Consider the following 27,433-nt stretch of genomic DNA (forward strand, 5'->3'; position numbering starts at 1 on the left):
AACTATGTAAATAAAGAGATTTCTGCTAATAAGATAATGGTTTCAAGTTATCAGTAAACAAAATTCAAACATAATCCTCAGCATCTAAGATCTCATACTCTGATCTTCCTAATACCAAAATACCAGCCAGTATGATTCCTATCAGAATGTAAGGCAGACAGACAGTTATTTCAATATCCATACCTACCAAAATTCTCTAGTGAAAGAAAAAGAAATATATCAAACTGATAAGACACCCTACAATAGTTTCAGTAACCTATGGAATACTGTTTCTGTGTAGAATATTGGAAACAAGAGAAGCATGTTCATTATAACAAAAAAGACTTGTTCCTGTAGATACTTCAGCATACTAACCAGAGTCCTTGAAGCCCTTCATCCCTCAGAAACATTGTGTTCAGCATGATCAAGCACTGGTAGCAAGTGTTTTCAGTGCCTGGACCTAAATTAAACGCCATTAAATAGAACTTTGAGTATCTCTCCATTTCAGTTTTTAAGTATCTTTAGCACTCACACACATAAAATTATACATGTCTATGAAAAAAAGCCAGGCTCATAACATCTATTCACACACAACTCTTAGGAAAGCAATGCTTTCAACTATTAGATCAGTTTGATCTGTATTTTTTAACGGATAACAAATTTAAGAAATCAGAGCTACTGTTTGACAAATAAGACTACTGCAACACTGCCAACATACGGATCCTCTCATTCCTAGACCTAACATACCCGTTCCATCATGATAGCGCTGTCTATGTAGGGCTGCATGGCAGACTGAGTACCTGACCTAGTTTATAAAAAACTTCAGAAACAAATGGTTGTTTTTAACTCCAGTCACTTCTATTATCTTCCCTGCCATGCAAAATTGCAAACACTATCCCTAGCAAAATCATGTAGATGCCACAAAGAAAAATCAAATCAACTCAGTGAATTATAATCTGAGCAACTGTCATATTATGGAGACTGAGGACAGTAGATGTCCCCAACACCAAGTGCACACTCCATCTGCTGTAGTGAATTAGACCAGAAGGCAAGTGCCAAATGAAAATTATCTGATCCATAAACCAAATTACAAGTTTTGCCTCATCCAAACCACTGCATAGCCAGAGAAACACAAGGAAGGATACAATCAAGAATAAAGAGGGAAGAACTTTCCACAGTTGTTGAGCTTGCTAGAAAAGGAACAAGTGCTGCAACATCACTGCAGTTTTTCCAGCCCTCCACTACATATAGTTTTTCTTCACCCAAACTGTGCAGTGTACCCCATTTCCCTTTATATTTTTCCCCTAACTGTGTTAAGAATGCTGCTGTGTCTCCACCTCTCAAACTTCTAGCTTTGACTTCTCACACAATGTTAAAATACTTGAGTATCACAGCTGGATCATCTTCACAGCCTTAAATAGAAATGCTGAGATCATGTCTTCTGTGCCCATGTTATGGGATTTCCAGGCAACAGCTTAGCATTTATTCTGTTTATCATTTTTCTCCACATAATGCACACATCAGGTGGCCCATGTGAGTCACAAGGCAGCATCCTTTTCTCCTGCTCTCAGCAGTAAGAGCACCATTTTAACTCACCACAGAGAGCTCATCTGATGCTCCTGGCCAGCCACATATGGCGTGGGGATAGAGTCAGCTACTACTGGGAGATGCTCCGTCTGCTGCAGCAGGAAGTGGTTCCCCCCCCATGCACCTGGACACAGCAGTAGCCTTGGCTCTGCCCAGCTCTCCTCCCCTGGAGAGTGTTTTCCATTTGTGAGAAGCACCCAGTACTGAAACAGTTATTTTGTCTCCACCAGAAAACAAAACAAGCTATCAACTATATGGAAATGTTTCACAGGATGAATCCAGTCTGAGAGCTACAGCATAGACTACAATGACTATGCAAACTGGGGCTTTTAAATAACACAAGATCAAAGTCATTCAAGTCAGCTACAAACGCACAGACTTCACGGTCAGTCAGAAAAGGCATGTATTACATACACAAGGCAATAGTGTGTGCTTGCTTTCAGACAGTGGAGAATTATTTACAGTATCCACTTCCACATGCCAGTCCACAATGGGCACTAAATCTAACAGCTCAGGAATGATCATAAATGTTCACCTGAAAATACGTCTCATTTTTTATTCAATTGTATAAACCAAATTGCTAGCATTAGAACTGATGTGGAATTCAACCTGCAGTAAATGCAAAGATGACTTTTCATGCCAGGATGCAGAGCACAGGCATCACTTTTTCTTCCCACTCTGAAAGTTCCATTTACACTGCACAATTACATTACCAGATTTGAATAAAAAATAGCCGGGGCTGCTGACTATATAAAATATCCTTTCACTTTAGGAATTAAAAGTCTCAATGTTTATTCTCCTGCCTAGGGAAACACAAACTTTTATATTTATACAAGCAATAAAAAAAAACAGATTATAAAGAAGAAAAAAATATGGAATGGAGAGTATGGGGCAGATGAGAAACTAAAACAGGCAGTAAGGTATCCAAAATCACAAAATTATTTGGTCATATAATTGGCAAAAGGAATTCTTACATGCATAGAGAGCATAAAATGCAGGACTAGAAAGAAATCAAGAATTTAAAGCATTCTCCCATCCAAAGAGTGATCAGCCAAATCCTAGTGATACAGTCTGTTATGCCACTGTTAAGAACTTGAATAATTTTGTATGGAAAAGCAGCAACTAATGGATGGAGAAATTCTACAAAGAAACAAATTATGGGAGGCAACATGAGCCCTACACTAAGATTGACAAAACATCAACCCAACTAGATAAAACTAGATAAAAGAAGAAATGCTACCAAATGTTCAAAATGTTACCAATGCTACCAAATTAGAATGGAAGACTTCAAAAATAGCAACATGTTAAAAAAGAAAAATACATTTCTTATGAATTGGAAAGAGCTAATAAAGGCAGGTCTGAAAGTGGTGCGTGAAAGGAAGCATTAAAAGGAAGAAAGCGTTACTGGCAGTTTAGTTGATTATTGTAGCTAGGTTTCATTTATGCTACAGTTCTAAAAAAAGAAAAAAAAATTGTTATTTATCCACTAGTCATCATCAACTTGGCAGTTCAAAGTTTTGCAGCCGGGCTAACAAGACTCATACAAATTCTATTGGATGAGCCAAAACTCTGGACCTGTAAGTTCAGAAAGAAACTGTTTCTTATTGCAAAACATTGATATAAGTTGCCGCCTTTAATATCAACATGACTACAATAAAAAATTCTTCCAAGATTAATACTTAATGTTGAATTGAAAGGGGGGGAGATGAAAAAGTAGAGTTTTTCATTCCTGACGCTACTGTCATTCATATCTTTTGAGTAAAGAGAGTTCTGAATGGAAAAAAATCTCAATTCATACTCAAATCAACTCTTCAACGTGCAGTGCATTTATGCAGTAAAATTTAGACATCAAAGGGGAAGCCGAGGTTGAGGAGTTTGACACCAAACTAACTACACAAGAAGTATATCCAGAATATACTAATCAATTCCCCAGCATACAGAGCATCTCTTGCTATTGTTCAAAACAGTACTCTTCAGTGAAACAAACTCATATTTAATGTATGTGATGAAAAAGTAATAGTAAAAGTTTGAAAATGAGACCAAAGATTAGTGACCTTTAATCAATGTAACAGTTGTTTCTTTTGATTACTGTTAACAGAAACCCAAGCTGGCATTTGCCTTACAACCAGCTAGCAAACCCCCCAGGTTTCTGCTGAGGTTGCATCAGCTTCAAGAAGCCTCAAGAACAAAGGCTGCATGCTAGAGTTCAACAAGCTTGCATTATTCAGTACAAAATGTGCCCAACTGTGATACTGACAAAGCACACTTCAGTTTTCCTGTGAAAAATAGATTAAGCTCTTATATCATCCTTTTCATTTTAATTGTTGCTGAATTCCTTGAAGATACTGAAAGCCTCATACATAATTAAGTATTTTACACACTTTTATTCAACTGCACAGATGGCATTTGCTCAGCCCATCCAAGTGCTTTCTGAGGTCCTTCCGTGAACTACAAAAAATGATTGAGAAGAAAACTGAGCATCATTAGTCCAATAATTAAGTCAAAATCATGCCAAAAACTTACATAACTGTCAGTGAAAAATACAGTCGCTTTCTGTTTTAACAAACTGGCTCATTAAATACTTGCTAAAGAATACCCCTCGCTCCTCTTTGACTACCGGAACTGCTCATTCCCAGGATGAAAAACATGTACCCTCCAATTCCTAAGGAGCTGGTCTGTAACACACAGGAGAAACAGGCACAAAAAAGCAGAAGCAATCACTGACATGTTAGAACAGAAGCAAATGAGCTCTCCCAGAGTTTCAGCAAAAAACTAAGGGCCATAGAGCTCTAAGGCACTTACTTTGTGGCACCAGAAAAACACAAATTTCCCTTTCAGATGCAGAACAATCCATGTGTTCTATTAGTACACAGAACACAGGGAAACTCAGTCTACCTGTTCTTTAATATAACCAAAATTGCACAGTATCTAGAGTTGGGAGTAGAATTTTTTTGTTTCTGTTAATTGTAATAGCATCATCTCTACACTGCTCATCTCCATGTCCAAACATCTTTCTTTATGTAATTGCTTATTCATGGTTATATAATGAATATATATATATAATTATTTCTGCTCTTATTTTAGGAGGACAAAAGGCTAGTTTCATCGCTTGATTACCCTACACAATGGTATACACCTTTGTTAAAATTAAGGAGAGCTCATAGTCATTGCCCATTTACATGCACTCGTCACCCTGAACATTATGAATTAATCAAATGTTAGGCAACATAAGCAAACAACATCTGGCATACAAATGGAAAACACTTCTTCACACATACCCTACCACAAACCCACTCATAAGTTCTCTGACAGCTTTCTATTATTCTGCATTCAAAAGAAAACATGAGCAGCAACATACACTGAGACCATGAACAGGGAAAGCAACAAGGTTAATGAGACTGATAATTTGGCCTACAAATAAGTAGAAATGATAGCTCTAGAGTTTGGGGATAGAATATTTTTACTTCACAATAATTTTAGCATGACTTTATGTGAACAGCTAACTATAATTAAAGTAATCTGCTTGAAAATTCTGTCACATCTGTGAAGAAAGGAGCACCACATGTTAAGTCTCCCAATGACACAACTCATTTTTTATTAATGAACTCCTCTCAGAAGTGACAAGACTCAGTATAAGAATCAGCACTGAATGATACTTCAGTTGTGGGTGGACCATCCAGGCACAGACAGAGGTTAGTCAGGCCCCTAAACCAACCCAGCATATCAATATCTGTCAAGATGAAAGGTAAGTGCTTTCTCCACAACTGTATCCAAAGGTTCTACTTAACATCTACATGAAAGCAATTAACTTTCTGTTCACACTAAGTGCATTTAAAATTTAAACACCTTTAAATGTGAATTTACTGAAGTAAACTCTTCTCATTACAACTGATAATGGGATTAGGACTATTCTCACAGCACTGTGAATTCTGTATGTCCTACATCTGGTAAAACACATCACCTTTTGATCAGCCATCACACAGTAATCAACAAAGCTATATAAGGAACATTGGCATTGAGGCCAAACAATCATTACAGAAGATACTGGGTTTAGAATTAGGAATGCATCAAAACTATCACTAGATTTTATAATTTGAACAACACTCAAAGAGCAAGTAATAAATGTGATATTTTCAAAAGTAATTTCCAAATGCAAGGTTAATTGTATTCATCTTATTACACTAATATTAATATCATATAAATAAAGTTATTCCCATTTTAAATAAATTATTTAAAATTATAATTTATCTTTATTTATCCACATACTAATAGCAAGCATGCTAGCTAAAGAATACACTCTTAGTATTCATACTCCAGCAAAGCCTTTGACATCAAGTCATTCTTTTTCCAAATTACTAAAAAACAGTAATGATTCACTAAATGTCACCAGAACTTTTTGATTACAAGTGTGAGTGCCTAATTTTTAAGCTATCTGAAACTCAGTATCAATAATCTGCTGCAGTCTCTACAAGGTCATATGCATTAAATTGCAGTCTTTTGTTTTCACTGTCATAAATTAATTTGATGTTTTCAGTTCTCTGCTGAGCCTCAAAATGTAGGTTTGATTAACAGCTAGGAAAGCTACCTTTCAAAGAAATACACACAGAACCTAACCTCCTAAAAGGAAAAGCTACTTTTTAAAATACATACTGCATTCAAGGCTGCCAGTGAAGGTAAAACTAGCTCACTGGTTTGAAATTTGTGACAACAATATCAGTCTAAAGTACCCAAGAGAAAAACAAAGCGAATGGAAGCTGTGGACAAGCATAGCTTCCCTGACACCTGATCACTTGCACCACTGTTTTCATGCTGCCTGCATCACTGCAAATCTGTCACCTGTTTCCCTTAACCATCACCAGAATCAAACTTTGTATTTGTTTCCATACATTCACAAGCACAGCAGACCAGTTTTCACACACCAATGTCCTGCTCTCATCAGACCTTGCAGGTTCCTGTTCCTTGAGAGTAGAGCCAAAGTCCTGTTTATGGAAAAATAATAGGGCAAGATGTATTCACACATACCTACTAGACAAGGTTATAAAAAACTTCAACACATCAGTAATGTAGTTTAAAATGATGCATCACAAATTGTGTCACAAGAACAGCACACTAGCATCCAAATGCATTTACATCTACAATACAGTCAATATGTAGTTATATTAATAGTTATTCATCACTGCTGCACAGCATCAGACTTCGCTCTTGCTCAAGAGGAAGCAGCAGTGAAGGAAACCTACTTCCCTTGTGTTTTTAAGACTCCCTGCTCATTCTGTGAAACCAGTGGAGACTTCACCTTACTCTGGTAGCTCTTCTGCAATAACACAGCTGAGAGAAGTGGGTTGTTTTCTAGCTCCTGCAACGACATAATTATTGTTGGAGTTCCAGATACAAGGGCAATTTTGGCTTTAATAGCAGCACAAAATCAACATATTTGTGGCCATAAGAGGCTAGGCCAATACAAATGCACTGAATGAAGAACCTCAGAAACAGCAAAAATCCACAGGCTTAACTCTATTATCTCATGTATCTGCTGTTCTACAACCCTTCATTCACCAAGGATGCTTTAGTGTGCAGAGGTTTCACTGAGTTTACAAGTCAAAATCATTGATGAACTTGAATTTAATTTTACACTTATTTAATAAAAATAAAGCAAGTTGTAGCATTTGCAAAAATTGTTTCATATGCAAAGTGGCTTTCTCAAGTAAAAGCTATAATCATATAGTAATTACATTCTGCTGTACAAAAAATGCTACTTGCACAAATTGTTTTCCCCATTATCAATATCAGATGAACAGACTTATCTCTCTCTCTTGAAATCTGACAAAATCTACCATTTCTGAGAAAGGACGTCTACTTCAGCTTTAAAAAAATATTATCTAGTCACATGGGCTTATGTAACAACTGAGCTATTTCCCAATTTTTCTAGTTTTTTCCTTCCACTATAAATTTTCAATTCAATTCATTACAAAGCAGAGACTGAGGTCAACTAATAGCTTTGATTTTGAATCACAGGCAGAGTGATCTTGGGCAGCAGAAGAGATTCTGTTTCCAAGTGTCCAGGGTCAGACATCACAAGCTCATAGCAAGGAAAGCTAAGTAGGACACACAGCCATATCCTCCACCATCACAGCTTAGAACCTGATGTACCCCTGTGAGCAGTCAGATGCAGGTTACTTGGAATTGCCAGGGTGTGATTGCAGCATATCATGATACGGGTAAGATATACACCCTATTCAGCCAATAGCTCCCAAAAGAGGCTGGAAGGTGGGGAGATAACACCCACATCAGTTACCACAGCAACACGGAGCTCCGCAGCACCGTCCCACTTCCTTAGGCACCCAAAAAGAGTGAGGTAGCTCAAGGAACACAAGCTGCTGGAAAGCCTTTCCTGCCTGTCCACGACAAATACAGGCCTGTTATCCTCAGAATTCTTCCTACATCATCAACCTAACACAAGTCTTTCAATTGCTATCCACTTTCTCTACTTCCTCACATGAGCGAGCCCCAAAATTTCATCACACTAGAAGTTATACTTTAAATTAACTGCCTTTGGTAACTATGGCTAAAAAAAGCTTGAAGAGAAGTAAAGAGGCATAGCAACCAGGTAACAGGAGTATGCCTTTCAAGGACAATAGATAGAGGGCTTAAACTAACTGGGGGCAGGAATTTGCATAGTCACTCTTCCTTTTCTAGGAAAAAAATACACTTGGATTACACAGATTCCTTCACACTGATCAGTCAGCCCTAAATTTGAAATTACTCTTACTTGGCACTTTTTAAAGCTGCTGCCAATTCAGACATAATGAAAGAAACAAACTGTCTTCAGATCCATGCCCACAATCTGATAGAAGAGAAAAAAAACAAAAAGTATTTTATTTTATATGAAAAACTAAAGATCAAAATAAGGAATGTTCACACAACAGCTGCAACATACAATATTCCTCTAGGAGGCAAAAGAACCGTTGGAAGCATACCTCAAAACCTAGAGATTTATGCTCAAATTAGCAGAGCCTGGGGGAGCTGCAGCGGCAGTTGATCACTCTATAGCACAGAACCAAAGAATCAGAAGGGGTTTCCCTCATTCCTCCATGAAAGGTTGCCCAGTCTGTCCCTCTTTCTTTTTTACATTAGAACAAACAGGACAGCTGCCCTTGCCTACTGCAGAGCTACTTAAAGGCCCAAGTCTCTGACCCCTGCAATGCTACACACGTGCCAGAGTCCCATCACTGCAAATGCGCGTTTGCACCCCGTTATGTGACCAGACACCAACATATTCTGGTCTGACTCTGAAAAATCCCAACAGTCCTCACAACTCAAAAGGCCTTTTTCCTTGCTGTCACTGTCAAGGCTTGCCAGAAAGAGGGCAGAAGCAAGCAACAACAGGTTGATTTGTTCTTGATATCCATGCTCATCTTGCTGAAAGCCACCCTCTGTTGTACAGTCCACGTGCTGAAGGTGGTGGTAACACTCAATGATACCCAGTCATAACTGAACCCAGGATGGAGATTACCTAAATGAACTATCATGATTTTAAAAAGTGAAAGAAAGTTAGTGAAAGTTCAGTCTGAAATGTGAAAATCAAAACCAGTGTCTTCTTATTAAGTAGATTTGTTCCCTATCATTTTTCTGGCAAAGAATGTTTTTACAACCTTTTTCTCCTGTTACCATAGCACTGGACAAAACACAATACTGGCAGAGTGAGAATGGGATTCTGGCCTCTTATGCAGAGACAGTCAACCCCAGATCTCTGTTCAGCACTTATTAGAGAACATTTTAGAAATATAAAAGTCATCTCCTTAAGTGAGGAGTCCCAATCTAATTCCCAAGGGTAAACTGCTAGAAATACAGATTTTTCAGAACACTTTGCGTTCATGTTTGTAAGAGAGTTGTCAATGAATAAGAAATCATAAGGTTACAGGAGGTTTTTCATTTCAACTAGACTCAAACTTTGGTATGCTGCTACAATTTAAGAATCTCAGAAAATAAGCAGAAAAAAACCCTTTTCTGCAGGCACTGTAACTAGCAATTATTCTTTTTCCCAGTTTAACAAGCAGTTTTGGCCCATTTACTTCGAAATTATAAGTAAACCTTCTGTCAATTGCTATGTAGCTCAAGAACAGCAAGCCAGGTTGCTATATTCAACCTGCAGCATGTAACTTAACAGCACAGCATCAAGTGTTCTGTAATTATTTCCAGCAAGATCTCTATTTTACATACACATTTTCTAAGCATGACCTACATTCACATTAAGAGCAGTACTTCTTACCCAAAGAGAGACCGTTTCATCCAAGTGGTAACTTAGTTTTTAAAAGCAACGTAAGGCCATTTTACATGCATCAAAGGATGTGTATTTGATTTTTCATATCAACTACACTGCAACTGTAACACAGTAATCTCCACACAATTTAAATACTGCCTCTTTCTGAAAATTACCAAGTTTTACTCTTTTAAGAATTAAAAAGTATCACACTGAGGTATAAAAACTAATATGCTTGATAACCAAATCCAACCTTGGCAAAGTTTTTTTTTCCACATACAACAGCTCTAACATTCCCCAGACTTGAAACAAAGTGATCATGATGCAGGTCACTGAGCTATTTCAGAATTTCTCTCCAACAATATGGAGAGTTTTCTGGCTGGTAAAGACAACCCAGGACTTGAAACACATTAGCTACCAGGAATAAGGGTCTTCTTGCTGAACTACAAAGACCCATCATTCAGAACATCAATCAGGATGAGCTTGAAGAGACCGTATTTTTTTGAAATTTCCTTCAGAACAGTATCAGAATTTCGTACAGTCAGTGCTTATGACTGCTGTCCTAAAACAAAGCACTGGCATTACCTAATAGCAAAAATAATGGAACTGGACCCCTTGGCAGAAGCTCTGTAAACTCATCAAGGTTTTTCTTACTCTTTCACACAAAGAAAGTAGATTATGCACCAAATACATTCTTTGAATCAAAAGCATTTAATAAACTTAAATGAACGCAACAAACCCCATGAGAATGACTGCAGTACCAAACAAGAGTTTCTATTTCTAAAATGTTTGAGTTCCTTTGTTCTAACATTTAGATGTCAGCTGAAGACAACACCTAACTATAACTCATGTGAAAAACACACAAAATTACATGTGAGGACTTTTTCAAAAACAGAACTTCAGCAATATCCCAGTCAACATCCAGGAGAAACTCTAGGACCTTGTAGAGGAGAAACTAAGGACATGGTTCTATCAGAACACTTTCAAAAAAAATCCATCAAGTTATTCGGGATCCAACAGTAGACAGAGCTCTGTAAACCTGGAAGCAATTCTAAAATGAAAAATAAGTACCACATACAATGGCACAAGACATTCTACAAAGTTTGTCCTGAGAAAGGTGGTTGCGATAAAAGCTTCAGAAAAGGACAGATGAATGAATCAGACAAAGACTCTCAAAGCATCTGCAATGCTCCAAAATTAACAGCTGCCCACCTCTGCACACATATTAATGATGTTCCAGACCTCAGCTTCCACTAAAGCACTTTTTTTAACCACAAAAGCATCTGCAAGCACTATCTCATTCTACCAGAACAGGTGAAACAATAACTTCTCTTTTCTCTGTTTTGCCTAATGTGAGCCAGATTTTCACCACGCCGTTTTAGATTTATTTAGATACTGACTTCAGCACTTGCTGGTGCTGTTCTGCCCAAGATCTTCATAAATATCTCTTAGAGAATCCTATATCAATCAGGATGCATTTTTTAAGAGCAATTAAATACCTTTTTCTTTCCATATTTCTAGATTTTTTTTTTCTGTATTTTCAATATTTATAGATTAGGAGGCATTCATATTGGACAGAGAAGACACGATCTGTCAGACATCTCAGCAGAAGATAAAAATGTACTGCTATTTTTCACTTACAACAGCCACATCCAGAGTAGCACCGGAAAACTTAAAGAGCAGAATTTTCATCCATTATTTTCCTCACCTAACAAAATTGCTTATAATGAACTTTTACAAATGCAACAGTCTAAAAAGTTGATTTTTTCAAATAATTTTCAAAGAAAAGTCATATACAGACTTTGGTTGTCTCAAATAGGGGAAACACTTCCTTCCTGCTATACAATCTAAATTTGGTGATATTTTAGGAAAGAGTCATTTTAATCCTGCAGTTAAGAATTATCATGCTGTTCCTCACATAGGCCAAATTTCATCATGTCCAACTACAGCAGCAGTACCAGACAGCTTTCCACATGCTGGAAACTCTCCCAATGGCAAGAGCTCTCCAGTACAGAACACATCCCAAAGGCTGCACATGCTACAGGCAGTGTTGCAGGCAGCCCACTCCCCCTGCACTGCCAGCCTGCCCTTGGCTTGCAAGCACAGCCACTGCACTGCACTGCAACAGAGCAGCTGCTCTCACCACTCAGGTAACAGCAGTGCTACATCAAAACTGCAGAAATGAAAGCCTACACCACGAAAATCCGAAGTGACATTGCAGAATTATGAAAGAACACAAGACTCCTCTCACAGCAGTTTTACACTCCAATACAGGATATGAAGAATCCCCATGACTGTGTTTACTTTCACCGTAATTATGACACAGAGTGAGTCTCAACCTTCACTTATTCACCAGAATTTAATGCTACCGTTCTGACAATTTTGAGCAATTTGTTGTCACAAAGATAGAAACATCAGAGAAGTGAAATGACAAAAATAAGAACATTTCTGTCATAAAAGGTCCTCTAGCCTTGCATTTTTCTTTTTAATGTGATTTCATTTTCAAGTTGTCTTAAGTTGTTACAACTACATATTCAGCAAGTTCTACTAACATCTGATAAAACAGTTTTCTCTACACCTTCATGAATTAAAAGTGCTGCATGAATGACCCTTTCATTTGACAAGGCCTGCCTAAGTAATACCATCACACCTCTATCCATCTAGCTATGACAATAAATACAACTATCCTGGAAAGTTTCACAATATGAATCACAGGTTTTAATACAAAGAGGCACAGAGAAAGTACAAATTTTCAAACTCCTTTTCAGACAAGCAATTGTCTCCTTTTTTAAGAAGGATCCCCCAACTGTATAACCTCTAATTCTCCACCTTCCTAGACACAGGCAATTGGCTGTTTTTGTATCACTCATCATCTTCCAGTCATTTTACTGAACAGTTTGTCCCCAAAACTCAGGAAATACCACTCATATTCCTCCTACAATTAGTCAAAGAAACACCTGCAAACAATTCTTGAAGGACTATGTTCAGAGCCCTAAGGGCATATGGAATCCAGACCAAAATAAACTCCTTCCACTGCTTGTACACAAAAGCTGTACTTACCCTGATTTGTAAAGTATGACATCTAGAGACAACATCATATAAGAGCTGTGTTACTTAAAACCAACAGAATTAGGTATAAGAAGCTGCCTGCTCAAGTTGGGATTTGGTCTGTGCAGAGGCACTTACCTGTTTAGCACACACACAAAAAAATGCAGTTTGAGAAATGAATACAATATTTTCAAACAAAAAACAAAACTCTCACTAATCTTTGCAATTCAATCTGCACAGCTTAACATTTCCATCTCCAATACAAAATGAACAGCAAAAACCATTTTCAAAATTTTGGCCTCTCGGAGCTGCCTTGGGAGTTTCACTGAGTACAGCATTTACTATGTGGTAATGCCAAGACACCTGAAAATTAAGGTCAAATCAATTCACCACAAGATGACTATCATTTCACTCCTTTAAAAAAAACAAGAAAAGCATTTTGGGCTCCTTTGCAAGAAGGGGAATTGAAGTCATATTCATATAGTAACTGCAGAAGACCCCCAAACCAAACTTCAGATCTAAAAGTGGTACTTTATCTCTAAAACAGCTTTCTTCCTCAAATGATAAAACACATCACACTGTTTATGGAAAAAGCCAGCTCCACAAAAACTCCTCTTGCCGCCCATATCATTACACAGCCTCAAGAGCAGCACAGAAAATGGAAGAAAATGTTGCTTGGTTTAGGGGTTTCTTGTATAATTAATTTAAAACAGAACTGAAGGAATTTCCTTAAGTATGTTTTTAATTTTAAAGATACTGTGTCACACTGAAAATTCAACTTAAGATTATATATTGAATATTACAAAGTTGAGCATGCTGTTTAGAAAAGAAGCTAAATGTAACAAAACTCAATACTCTGAACCTTCACCAGTGGCAAATAAATCTCTAATTCTTCACTGTGTCCTCAACAAAAGCTACAAGTATAAAAAATATAAGAAAATTTCAGGGAAAGTAAAACACACAAACACACGGGAAAATATTAACGTTTGTTCATCCTAAGAAAACAAGACAAAATCCTCTTCTCTTTGTAGTACTTTTAAGCACAGCCTTTCCAGAGGAGAAGTGGATTATTGGCACTGTATTCCCCACTTGTTCTTTAATGAAAAAAATCTTTTATATATGTATAAATGGTTAAGTAAATTATACCTCTGTATTAACTATCCAACTGTTGATCAAATGAGACAATTCATTATGCAAGACAGGCTCTTATAATCCTTACTTAAATGAAGGGTCTTAAAATGCTACAAACACTTTTAACAGGCTCATCACAGTAAAAAGTTCTGTTTCCAAGGACCTGCATTTGGTGTACAGATGAGTGTACAAACAAGAAAAACAAAAATTAGAGGCTTACCCCTCCCTCTTGCTCCAGTCATCAAAACTGAATTTCCCCTACTGTATTTGTAGTACATACTGAATTACTGACTCCAATAAATGTAAAGACTGCCTCCATATTTAGAAAATACAAAATTTACATTTTAAGCAGATAATAAAATAGGAATGATTTACAATAGTTCTATTAACTCATTCCATCAAGTGGTTATAGAAGCAGCCTCAATTTGGAGATGATTTAATTATCATCACACCCAGACAAATATAACAGCAGTTCAGAGTCTACTGATAACCTTCTACCTTCTGTTATCCAAACTGATTAATTTATACAGACGCACATAGAGTCAAAGAATTACCTCTTTCTCAGGAATGGACTGCTATGACAGTGCACTCATAATGTGACAGAAATGCTACAAAACCAACATCCTCACAAATTTAGGCTGATTGCACGCTACTCTTTGATCCAGAGATTCTGCATGCTCAATCATTCTCCCCTTCTGAAACAGAGTCTCTTCATGGGCATCACATCTCTAAGGACACCAACACAAATAGGCCTAATCTCTGAAGCTAATTTCTGAGATCACTAACAGATGAATAAAGTGAGAAAACAGAGAAGTGTATCAGAGAACACCCCAGACCGATTTATCAAAAATAACAAATAAATGTAATGTCACAGTTTCATTCTTCTCTACAACTCCTTTCACTCCCAGTTCACTAGTTATTAGTCATGGTGGAAAAAATCCCATTAATTTTACTATCACCATTTCAGCACACACACATATATACTCCATCACATAAAAAGCTTTAGCTCTCTTTCCCACAAATGAAGTTTATCTAGATCTTATTAAATTGACATGAGTAACTCAACACATTAATTCCCTCTCCTTGGAAGGCAAATCCAACGCCAATTTGTGCAAAAAGCATTTCAAAGGATCCGGGATCTATTGTATTCAGGATACAGAAAATACAGCATTAAATAGAAGCAATATCCCCAATAATCCAGTGAAATGAATTACAGTGGACAGTGCAAAATACTTCATATAATAGACATAAAACTCAATCATGGAATAAATGCAAGGCAAAAGCATATGAAAGGAAAAGATAGAACTGCTTATATTCTCATTATTTATTTAAAATGTCTAGCCTTTCTAGAATACCATTAAATCCTGAGCCTTAGCTCATAGCAATAATTCCACAGATTAAGTAGTATTACCTCTCAAACTTAATTTAGTATCCCTATACTTTACCCAAGAAAAAATGGGAAACCAGTGTACATAGTTCATACTTTTCAAAACATTATTTGAATAATCCTATAATTCATTATTTCTCTGTCAAAAATAACCACCCCTTTTTTGAGCATCTGCTCATATTGGCATTTTTCAGTGTCTCTGAAGCCTGTCATCCACTTCAGCCTCTTCTTTTGCTGTTAGCAGTGTAGGGGATAAGAGGCTGGCTTTTGTTTTTACTATTTCTCTTTTCTCTAATATTTATAAATAGTGAAATTTACTGTAAACTTTCCATAATGGCAGGGTAGCTTTAGTATCTATACAATTTTTTTAATCTCCCTTTGGCTAAATATTTTTGGCATGTCCCTCCACAGACCCAAATGTATGTTAGCTGATTCAAAAGAGTAATTTAATTTGGGATATTTAACATTTTTACATTTCCCACAAGTTGCGGGACCTGTGGTTTTTACCCAATTAAAAGTAGGTAGGTAGACAACAAACTTCCACACCCTGCAGCAAATGCTCTGCCTCACACAGAAAGCTATGAACAAGCTCCACTTCTCAAGGCAACTTACAAAGTCAGCACCTAGTTAAAAAATTGAGAGTGAATTGCAAATGCTGCAATGCCCAGCATTGCTCAAACTTACAGTCTAAAAGGACACACCTAAAGATAACTGAGAACCTGCACTGTATATTGAGTGAACACATACTATTTAATGGTTACTATTAAAGCAAATCAAGACAAATCAGTGTGCTTTGAATTTATACTACACTATTCAGTAATAACTGGCTTTGTATATTTTGTTTGTTAGACACACTAGAAGTTTTTGTTTGAACAGAGATCAGACTCAAAAACACTATTTCATCTAAGTTTGTATATTCCTGTCTGGCAAAACCAGCAGCATCAAGAAGAGACTTTGACTGTTTTATGAGACAGACTCTACAAAAAGACAAGCACTGATTCCGCTTTCGAAAGTCCCGTATTACCTACAGGTTCTGTCCTGACCCTTGCATGCTTAATAAGTGTCAGCCCCACTGCTCACAGTTTTCACTGGGGGCCACAGAAACAACACCTGACATTTTCACTAGAGGCCTTCAGGCCCAAAGAGCAGCACTGCTGCTGCACAAAAGCTCGAAATAACCGGGCTTGATACCTGGTATCTTGATGAACTTCTCACTTACCTTAAAATTGTCCATCTAACAGCTCACTGCCTCAGTCATTCCCTCCTCCTCCCTCACTTCACACTCCCACCATCCCAGAGCAAAGCAACAGCGCTGCTCATGTCAGCAGGAAATTCACAACAAAGTTATAAAACACCCGAATATAAACATTGCATTTACTTAGAGGAGTTTTTAAGAAAAAAATACTAAATTGATGAGCTGGCACAGAGCTAGTTTTGGCTATGTGTTATAACCAATACACACAGGCTACTAAAACCCCACACCAAGTAATATTTGTTCCTCACCCTGCATTTCACTGAGCATAAAACAACTTCATTATGGTAACACTAAGCCAATAAGGCAAGCACTTACTATTATTCAAACTGAAATACCATTAAGAATAGATATTAAAATGACATCTACTGGGAAATAAGCTACAGGAAAATGGAATAGCATATATAGAGTCTATCATTCAGAGCATATAACTTTAAATTTGACAGAGCAACTTATTCATTGCACCTGAGAAACAGAAAATTAAGATTTCTCACTGAAATAGACACAAGTCACTTGCAAGAACATATTAATTCACTCACTTCAAGAAAGAATTGCCAACCTAACCAATGAGAGCCCTGAGAAGAGGAAATGCTCCTAAATTTAGTGTGCTGTGATGATGTTTCATCTACTGACATGGAGTTTTGCTTCACAAAGCAGCCCAATGACCGAAGCACCTCGTAGGGATATCCACCAAATTTACAAACTTATTTAAGCAAGAGGTCAATTTCAGGTGTGCAATTAAGTGTGAAAACACAGAATTTGAAACAAAATTTAAAAAATAAAGGGCCATAGACTCTACTGAATAAATTCGCTGCAAACATGGTATTTAAATCAATGTTTTCATCAATAAAATATTCTGCTGAACACTACAGAGTAAGATTTCACTTGCTTAAAGCACTGACTGAAGAAGCTCTTGCCTTACATAGGCACCACTTTCTGCCTTAGCACTAAGCCACAAAGATTAATAACCGTAAACTCAAGTAAAACACAAGCAACGGACAATAAATTTCAGAGAGCTGATTAAATGTAGGATGCAGATGCTTGCTACTCTGAATTAAAATTGTTGGTCAATATAATTCAATAACCAGAGTCTGGAAATAAACTACAGAAGGGAACAACTAGAATGCCACTTGTAACCAACATTTAGTGTTACAACATTTATTTTATATTAGCAACTTGCATATTTACAATTTTTTTTCATACCTACAAATACTCCAATCACCACTAACAAAATGGCTTATGCTATTTCCATATCCACTCAATAGAGGATCAACCCTGCTTTTCCTCAACTCCGGGTTGAACTTGTGGCACTATTAAATGCATTAAATTAGCTTTCCTGGCAAAACACAGCACAGCTGATGAAAATGGAAAGTTAGATTGGTTGAGTAATAAATCCTTCACCAACTCTGCCAGCTTCACTGACTCACTTAAAGGAAACATGTTCCAGATTATCCTCACTAAATTTCCCAAACCTAACAAGCCACTTTAGCAGTAGCCAGGTGGCTGCAGGAGTGGCCTCTGAGAGACAAGATCAGGAGCTGCCCCCACATCAGACAGAGCCAGTTCTAAGCCAGTTCCAAAAGAGCCCCACCAGGCAAAAGCCAGTCAGCGATGCTGGTGGCACCTCTGTGATAAGGTATCTACCAAAGGATAAAAAATGCTGTGAAGCAGCTGTGAGAGGAGTGGGAAATATGTGAGAGAAACAACCCTGCAGACAGCAAGGTCAGAGAAGGAAGAAGGGGAGAAGGTGTTTCCAGGCACTGGAGACCCCCCTGCAACCCATGGAGAACCCCATGCCCAGGCAGGTGGATATGCTCTGAAAGAAGCTGCAGCCTGGCAGAGCCCACAGAACAAGCTTCTGGCAGGAGCTGCAGCCTGTGGAGCGAAGTCCATGCAGGAGCAGGCTTTTGGCAGAGCTGTGGCCTGTGCAGCACACACACAAGAGCAGCCTGCTCCTCCTGCAGGACTGTATCCTTTTGGGCAGAACCCATGCTGGAGGCATTCTTGAAGAACTGCAGCCCGGGGGAAGGACCTTGTATTTGTGTTTTGGAGCACTCTGTGAAGGACTGTATCCCACCGGAGCCAGGCCACATTGGAGCAGGGGCAAGACACTGAGGAGGAAAGAGTAGCAGAGACAAAGTGATATGAATTAACTAAAGCATCCCCCATTCCCTGCTCCCCTGCACCACTCAAGAGGGAGGAAGTACAAGGGTTAGAAATGAAGGAGTGAAATTGAACCCGGGGAGAAGGGGGAAGGTGGGTTTAGTTTTGATTTTGTTTCTCACTGTCCTACTCTATTTTTAATTGGGAGTAAATTAAATTAATACTCCCCAAGCTGAGTTTGGTTTGCCCATGACACTAATTTGTGAGTGACCTCCTTGTCCTTAACTCAACCCATGAACTGGTTTTTTTCTTACCTTTTTCTGCTGTTCAGCTGACGACTGAGAGTAAGACAACAGTTTGATGGGCACCTGGCTGACCTTGAAGCTTAATCCACCACTGCATACTTCAAATTTAAAATCACGTGGTTTTAATGAAGTCCTATAATAGGCTGATGGACAAGATATATCCATGTAACAATTCACTGCACTTAGGAGTAAGACACTATAGCATATTGCCCATGTACTCATTACTATTGTTTTACTAGCTTCATAGGTTTTTTAGAGTTTCAACTTGTTAGCATCTTCCTGAACTTCTGGACTAATATTCACTGGAGCTAATCAATATCCACTTTCATGCCTGCAGAACAAGTGTTCAATCACTGCTAAGATTAATCACCCCTTCACTGAAGTTGGATTATAAAATAAACAATCTTAAGGAACAGAAAAAGTGAAAACAACTTTCCTCTCATACTCACACTTCTGATAATTAAATACATTTTACAAATCTCAGTCACCTTTGTTAAGGTGATACAGTAAAGGTCTCTCTTCTCTTCAGTAAAGAGAAGAGATCATTCTTGAACTTGCTTATAAACCATAATGTCTGCAATTCCCTGTATAATTATACAAGTTATATACTGGTACCAGTCATCACAAGCAACTCCATGGAAATTTCCCATTAGTAAAACTGTAACCACTAAGTTGCTATTTGTAAAGACCATCATTCCTGTAATTTAAAACTAATACAGTAACAGATGCCTTATTCTCTTGTTCAGTCTACTGAAGATGCTTCCAAATCTATAGCCACTTGGTTTTTTCTTATGAGATTTAAGTAAAATTAATAGATATGTGGAAAACAACTATGAAACTCATTGATCTATGAACTGCAGTAAAATTTACTGAGAAACAAGTCGTTTTCACCCTTATGTCTAGTTAAATAAAGCTATCTGCAGGAATGAAAGCAGGTTATTTCCAGTAATCAGCAGAATGGATTACTAAGAACAAGAATAAAAATCTACCTTCTACCCTTCCCCTCACTAACACCAGTAAGAGTGTTTCTGTATATAAAATGCAAACAGTCATGGCAACATGAAGAATACAAAGGGAGGAGAATCAGAAGCTCCCTCTTCCTTTTCAGTCTCCAGAGCTGACAAGTAAAGCGCAATAATCTTGAATAACTAAAAAAAAATACAGAACCTTTTAGAAGAATCCAGCCAACACAGATGGATCAGAGAAATCAGAGGTTCCTTCTGAAGGCTGGGCAGGGGATGGCAGCTTGGCTTTTCACTCAGTTCTGCGTGCTGTGGTGGTGGGACCTCCCCCCACCTCAAATCTCTGCCCACCAGACACTTAGAGGCTGAAATGCCTCCACCTGGTAATTTTTTCTGACTCTTTCAGCAAAGAGTTACAGACACAAGCATTCTGTTACTCTAGAAAGCTCCATGCACTGCACAAAATGAAGAGCTGATTTTTAAAAAGAGCAAATGATACTGAGAAACAAACAAAAGATTATTCCAGAATATACTTACATGGGACAAGCTCAAAGAAACTTAACAGGGCAAGCCAGTGTTGGAATTTATGTCACTATTTCAGTAACAAGACGTGCAAATCACATAATTGTATGCTCTTGTTACTTATACTATCGTAAGTAGAAATTTTCTTTATGATACTCCTGAACAAAATTAAGCAGGAATATGAAAGTTTTGTAAACACAGCACACTGTCCAACTATTATCTGCTCTTTATGAAAAGACCAGATAAATCAATGTAGACTGCAAATATCAAGTACATCGAATAATCAAGTTTGATAGAATTACTCTGTTGCCTGTTTAGACTGAGACTGAACTTGGTAACAGAAGACACAGCACTAGTACATAAAGCACTGAACAGACAATATAAAATTTAACCCATGATTGACATCGTGTCAGATAACACACAAACACCCTCCTAAATAAAAAAGCTTGTCCTCCCCTTCTCTTTAAGAAGCAGCACGACATAAAAACAACTGTATGATTTCTCCAAGTTATTAGAAGAATAAGATGGTTTTGACATGAAAAAACTTTTTCCCTCCCAAACAGCAGTCTTTTGTCTTTCACTGCTGCAGGTCCTTTTATTATATATTTGCTGTATTTCCTATAGTTTTCCACAACATTTAAAGCTGACGTGCTCTGATACACCACCATATCACAGACTCAAGGGAAGGTTAACATTTAATGTAACATTCCCTGTTGCTAAAGTAATTGAGCTACATATCAATCATAATTTGGATAAACACTGACAAAATTTTTAAGAACTGATTTTTCATTTCATAAGCAGAAGTCAAATGAGTTACAATTGCCACAGCTTACTATGAGCTAGCAATTTCCTCATGTATGAGATTACATTTTTAATTATTTTGAAGCTGCAATTATGTTGCTGGGTGGGGGGGGAAGAGAAAAAACACATTCACTTTAGCACTGAACTTCAAATTCTGTTACACTGGCCTGTGCCTCACTGGCTCTTGAAACAGTTTTTGTACTGGACAATACAACTTCAAAGCAGCAAGCAGCACAGAAAGGGAGTGGCTTGTCTACTGAAATATATAATACAGGCCCCATCACTACAGCACCTACCATCCTGCACATAAACTTCAGGTCTCAGTCACATTCTGAGCCTCCCCCAGATCAAGATTATCCACAACAAATCTTCTGTCAGCAGTGAAATACTACAGGATTACAGTAGAATTAGTTCATCTTCATTATGTGACTTTCTGGACAATTATTCTTCCATGCATTTCCGAGCAGTTACAAACCCATCTTCCCCATAAAATTTAAGGCTACTATTTTGAACATAATTTGGACTTTTTTTGGACATAACAACTTTAGAATAATAAATACTATTAGAAGCAAAACCACAAATATCCAATTAACCAACAATTCTTCCCCATTAATCTATTCCCCTCCTGTAGAAAAGAAAAAAATAGCTTTTTATAGAGATCTGGTGCAGCAGTTTACGTAGCTCTGGCACTGTGAAGGTGGGACGGGCTTGCTGACAGATTTGTTACTAGGACACTCGCATCACTAAATCCAGAATCCCCTCACACTGAACCTCTTCTCCACAACAAACCCACTCTGTGATGTCTCAGAGCATTCCCAAAGCCGGAGCCTATTGCCTGGCTGATGTCCTCCATTCCCCACTTGTTTAGAAATTTAAGCATGTTCATGCTGTGACCCATACTGCAGCTTACAGTCAATGCTCACAACACAATTTCATTCTTTAATTCTCACCTCCTCCTTAAAGCTCCGTGTTGTCATGATTCTTGATAAACTGCCAACAGTCGGGATATGTGGTGGTCAGAATCCATCAGGCTGACCAAGAGTGCCTCACTCTTTTCCTTTATTCACCATCTGTCTGTATCCATCTCCTGTGATCCCAGACTGTCCTTATGGACTGTGTGCTGTCTGGGGCAATAACCATCTTTTTTTCATTCTCTATTTGCACAAAACAGCATGGAGTCCTCTTCTGCAGTTTTAACTAAGATATTAAAAGTGGAGCTGTTCCATAGAGATTTTGCAAACTTTGGTTTATACAAAGAATACAAATAAAAAAAGGCAAAGGAAAAAAAAAAAAACTACATGCAGTTCTTTCTATCTGGTTCTGCCTTCCAATACTCCTCTCCCATATTCCAGAAAAATCAATTTTCAAAGAAGCAGAAATTTAAACACATGTATGTCAGGTTATAACTATAAGAAAATATTTCAACACATCTCTTAAAAACCCTAAGTCACACCAATTCAACATCGGAAAAGTTATTACATAATAAAATACATCTACATAATTTTACTGTAATTGACCTATTTTGTAAATGACTCAAAATATGCAAAGTCTTCTCTCTAAAGGACAGCTGGTCATTCAGCAATTCAAAAGAAATAGTGAGAGCTTTTTTACAGGAACATTTTAAGTATTCCCTGCCTCTGATTAAATAGTCTCTCCCATTTTCACTGACAGAACAGTCTCACCACAGATCTCATCACTAGCTGCCCTCTGGAAGCACACAAGCACTCTGCCCTTCGGGGACTGCATTGAAAACAATTCTGGGACACTTTGGAATTCTCTCAGCACTGACACCACAAATCCATGTCATCCCCCCCACCTTTCTCTCCTGCACACTCAGACACGTCTTAGGGTGTCTTCTTATGTTTGCTGGGGGACAAAGTTTTCAATTAGCCCTACTACCACTGTCAAAGTAAACTGACAATATTTTGCCTTTCCTTCCAGTAGAAAGAAAAAAGGAAAGTCTTAACACCAGCCTGGCTTTAGAGCAGTCACCGCAAAAACCACACTATGCGGTAGCAACTTGCATTTGATCTCTCCCCCTAATTCTGTACTAGCTCTACTACATCATGCTTTTATCCTGCTGCACCTACTACTTGGTAGCTGCCCTTCCTATGAAATTCCACAGTCCTGCTCGAGAAGGGAAACACAAACGGACAGACATAACCCTACTAAAGCATATGTCATTCTGCACTAAATTAACAAGCACCAACACTATATTTGTAGGTGTCAGCTGTGCTCTCGGTTTATCACATCACCTCAGAGCCAGCAGCAAAGGAGACCAGAACGTGCGGAGGGAAGGAAAAGAGACACGATCTACAATGAACATGCACTCACGAAGTAGAAGGAATTCAATTTAGGAATCAATTACATATTTAAGCGCGTCGTCACGCCGGGGGAGCTCACGCTGGAGGTGAAGCCGCTTTCCCCCCCCCGCCCCAGGCTGCAGCAGCCGGCGCTGCCCTCCCGCCGCCCTCCCGCCGCCGCGGGCCCGGCGAGCGGGGCAGCCCGGCGGGCAGCGGCCGTGAGGGCGCGCCCCTGCCCGGCCCGCGCGGCCCCGGCCCGCGCGCACCTGGATGTAGTTGGTCTCGCAGTACTCGGCCACCCGCTCCAGGTTCGTGTAGCTGTCGAACAGGGCCCGGCGCCCCCCCGGGATCTCCTCCTCCAGCAGCATCTGTAGCTCCGCCATCTTCACATCCTCTCACCCACCCGTCCGTCCGTCCGTCCGTCCGTCCGTCCGTCCGTCCGTCCCCCCGCCCGCCCCGCGCGCTCCCCCCGCCCCCCGGGCTCTGCCCCGCCGCCCGGGCCCGGCCTCGCGCCGCGCGCACGGAGCGCGCGCCAGACCCCCACCGCGGCGGGGGCGGGGCGCGGCCCCGCGCCGCCTCTTGCGCATGCGCCGCCCCTCGCGGTCCCCCGCGCGCCCACTTCCGTGCCGGTGGCGCGCGGGGGGCGTTTCCGGCGGAGCGGGGGAGGGGCGCCGTGGCCCGCGGGCTGCCCCCCCCCCCCCGTACCGCTGTCCGGGAAAGAGTAAATAACCACGCGTGAGCTCCTTTCGGCAAGTCCTGGCTTCCTTTGAAAGCGTTTTGCCTTAATTCACTCACTGGCGGGTTGCTGGCAGCGCGCCCTCCAGAGCTCAGGGCTACGGCCACCTCTGCCGATGCCCCTGGGGGCTCTGAGTGCCGTGTGAGCGCCAGACCCTCCTGCTCCTGTGCGGCCGCTGATCGGCTCGTCTCATCGCCGGAGGAAGAAAAGGTTTCCTCTGTGTGGGTCCTCTCTGGAAAGGGTGAGGAAGGGTGAACTCCCAGCCTCGCCAAAATAGCGCACAATGAAGGGTCAGCAGAAACAGAGGAAGGACAGCCTCGTGGCTGAAGCACCGCACTGAAGCCATCAGTTAGGAGGTCTGTTCGGTCAGTTCCTGGCTTTAACACTGACTTCCTTTATGTCCCAGGGAAGTCATTCTACGAGCGTGATGAAAATGCCCACCCTTCGAGGAAGGCTTTCCCAATCAATTCCTCCACGTGAACCTAAAAGTAACCTTTCTCCCACAAAACAAAACCCCAGCCAACCAGCCCTCTCAGCAGAAGTGTCCCAGCTTTCTGCAGGGGAGCTCATTTGTCTCTTTCAAATGAATTGCAGCTGTGATTACTCACCTCTCGTTCCCACGAGGCTCCACAAAGCTCCTGCTGCCTCTGCTAGGGCAGCCTAGGGCACTGATAAAACAACCTGATGCTTTCCCAGCCTTCACATTACAGACGCTTTGGTAGCCGGCCAGAGAACATCCAGCACTGCAGGACCCGGGCATCAGTCTGGTCCTACAAGAACAGTTGGTCTCTTGCTTTGAAAGCTGTTGTAAAGGCATCCAGCTAGATATGTCTGACTTCTAGAATTGCAGATTGCAAACACCTGGTGGGGTCACACAACAAACTAGTAGTGTTTGGGACTAGTCCTTGGAAATTCCTTCCCTTAAAAGAAAGATGAGATAGAAATTCCTGCCCTGAGGGTCATTTCTTCTTACCTTGCTTAGTTCTCACATATGAAGGATAAGTCAGACACAGTGTTCATCATACTGGTGAAAAAACCCTCATATGCACAGCATTTTTCTCCCATTTTAAAATATGGTCTGAAATTCACTGAACACCCATGGAGTCAGTTCTCCACAACAGTCTGGCATTCTGCCCTAAACTCACAAGGACCAAAGAAGTGTCATGCAGCCTCATTCTTGGTGCCCTCTACCCACAGAGTTTATAAACCATGAGTTATACATCAAAAAATACTGGGTTTGGGGAAGTTAAAGAATGAATTATGGTTGTCAGCTCCCCTGCTGATTGTTAATGCACCTCTTGAGAGAGTGGTGTTTTCTGCAGTGGCTCAAGGAATGAAAGCCAGCCAAATCAGCTCACAAAGGGCTGCTGTACAGTGTGGAGCTCCAAGCTTTATCCCACACCTCCAAGAATCATCCACGGCCAGGCCTCCAACTCTCCCAGGGTATGCAGCTGATGGATAATGCTTTCACACTTTGGTAATAGGCCCCATGCTTCCTCCTCCCACTGTAGCTTCAGCTTGGATTCTGCTCATGTCACAACTGCTGCTGCAGCATCAGGGGTTGCTCATGCCCATGCTCCCAAGACTCTTTACGTTTGTGCCAGGCTGGAGGCAGGCTGAGGCTTTCCTTCTCTCTTCATTCATTTGCTTCTCAGGTGTGAACTCAAGCTGTCATTTGGCAGCTCCCCAGTAAACCTACATGATCTTTCTCTTGGCAATGGGAGAAAGCTGTCAAAATGTAAAGGAGAACATTTTCCAAAAGATGCTGTTAGGAGTTTCAACTTGGATTAGCAGCACCAGAGTGTAGGGAGAGGGAATTGTTAATTGTGTCATCTTCTCTCTGTGCCTTTGGGTGCCACCAGGCCCTGCTTTCAGTGGAAACCTGTGAGAGCCCATCTGCTCTCAGATCTGCACTCAGCATCAGCAAACCTCCTTACAGGCGGCTCCCACCTGTGGGTCAGGCACCTCTTGACCTCTCAAGGGCTCTGCCTGTGGTTCTTAGAGCATAAGAAAAAGCATTATCTGAAATACATGCACACAGCTGTTCACCAGAGTAGCTGGACTAACCTGTCTGCATAATCAGGTGCTTGTTATCACAGCATGTTTACATTTTAATAGGGTACTCATTTATGGATTTAAATTTAAACATGAGGAGCCCTCCTGTCAGAATAATGGCCATCCTATAATCCTCTGTATACATCCCAAAAATAATTAGAAATAGTGTTTAAATTAGATCAACTGAATCCAACTACCACTTCCCTAAATTTACATAAATTACTCCCCATCTGCCAAGTGATGTGCTAAACTAATTTTAAGTTTTTATATTCCCTCAGCCCTAATTTATTACATAGGTTAACTTCTCCAATTTTTTTCAATCCTTTCATGCAAGACTTTCCCTTATATCAGTATCTTCAAGACTGAGAAGCAAACACATTTTTCACCTAAAGGTGCTGTTCAGTCACCAAAAATAGAAAGGCAAGCAGTCTAGAGACCTTATATTGGAGACCAAGATCCAAAAGCACAGGGAGATCACTATTCTTCCAAGTTCTCTCACGTCAGGGTTTTACCTATGCCAATCACCCAAGGGAGTCCCCTCCTCACAAAACCTTGCACAGATGAGTCAACCCATTGGTCATGTGCAATCTTTCAACTGGGCACTCTGCATGGGTGTCCAACACATACAGTTTGAATCATCAGTTCTTTATTAGAGAAAAGTAAAAATGGGGTAGCTCAAAGGCCACCTGTCTTGCACACAGCAAGAAATCACAATCAAAGTCTCTTCCCTTTTCTTTGCTTTATGGAGAACTGAACAGCACAGCCACCACATAAGGGATGCAAGTAAACATCCTCTTTAGACAGATGACCAGGTCAGATCTCACAGATCTTGCTGCAGGTTTTCAGTTCACTTCTTTATATAACTGTGCTCTAGTTTTATAAGCATTTTTCCTTTTTTCTTTTCCACTCTTCGTAAACAGTAGAAACAAAAGCTGAAAATCCCTGTGCTGCTGCATCACATGGAACTGAGCAGATTTGCAGCTGGATAGAGGACAAAGGACTCTG

The 27,433-nt window shown here is 39.8% G+C and overlaps 1 protein-coding gene across 22 annotated transcripts in view; it reads right to left on the bottom strand.

Moving 5' to 3' along the window:
- Window positions 1-24,071, bottom strand: part of ABI2 (abl interactor 2) — a 66,739-nt gene extending 42,668 nt beyond the window's left edge. For all 22 annotated transcript variants that reach the window (XR_014226561.1, XR_014226562.1, XM_082284841.1 and 19 more), the window contains exon 1: window positions 23,904-24,071. Coding sequence is in view for 20 of the 22 variants with exons in the window: in XM_082284841.1 (XP_082140967.1) it covers window positions 23,904-24,020 (117 nt within the window). In the remaining 2 variants the exon portion in view is untranslated. The remainder of the gene's footprint in view (window positions 1-23,903) is intronic.
- Between the last annotated feature and the right edge of the window lie 3,362 nt (window positions 24,072-27,433).

This window comes from Coloeus monedula (assembly GCF_965178545.1).
Source record: "Coloeus monedula genome assembly, chromosome: 7".
NCBI classification, from domain to species: domain Eukaryota; kingdom Metazoa; phylum Chordata; class Aves; order Passeriformes; family Corvidae; genus Coloeus; species Coloeus monedula.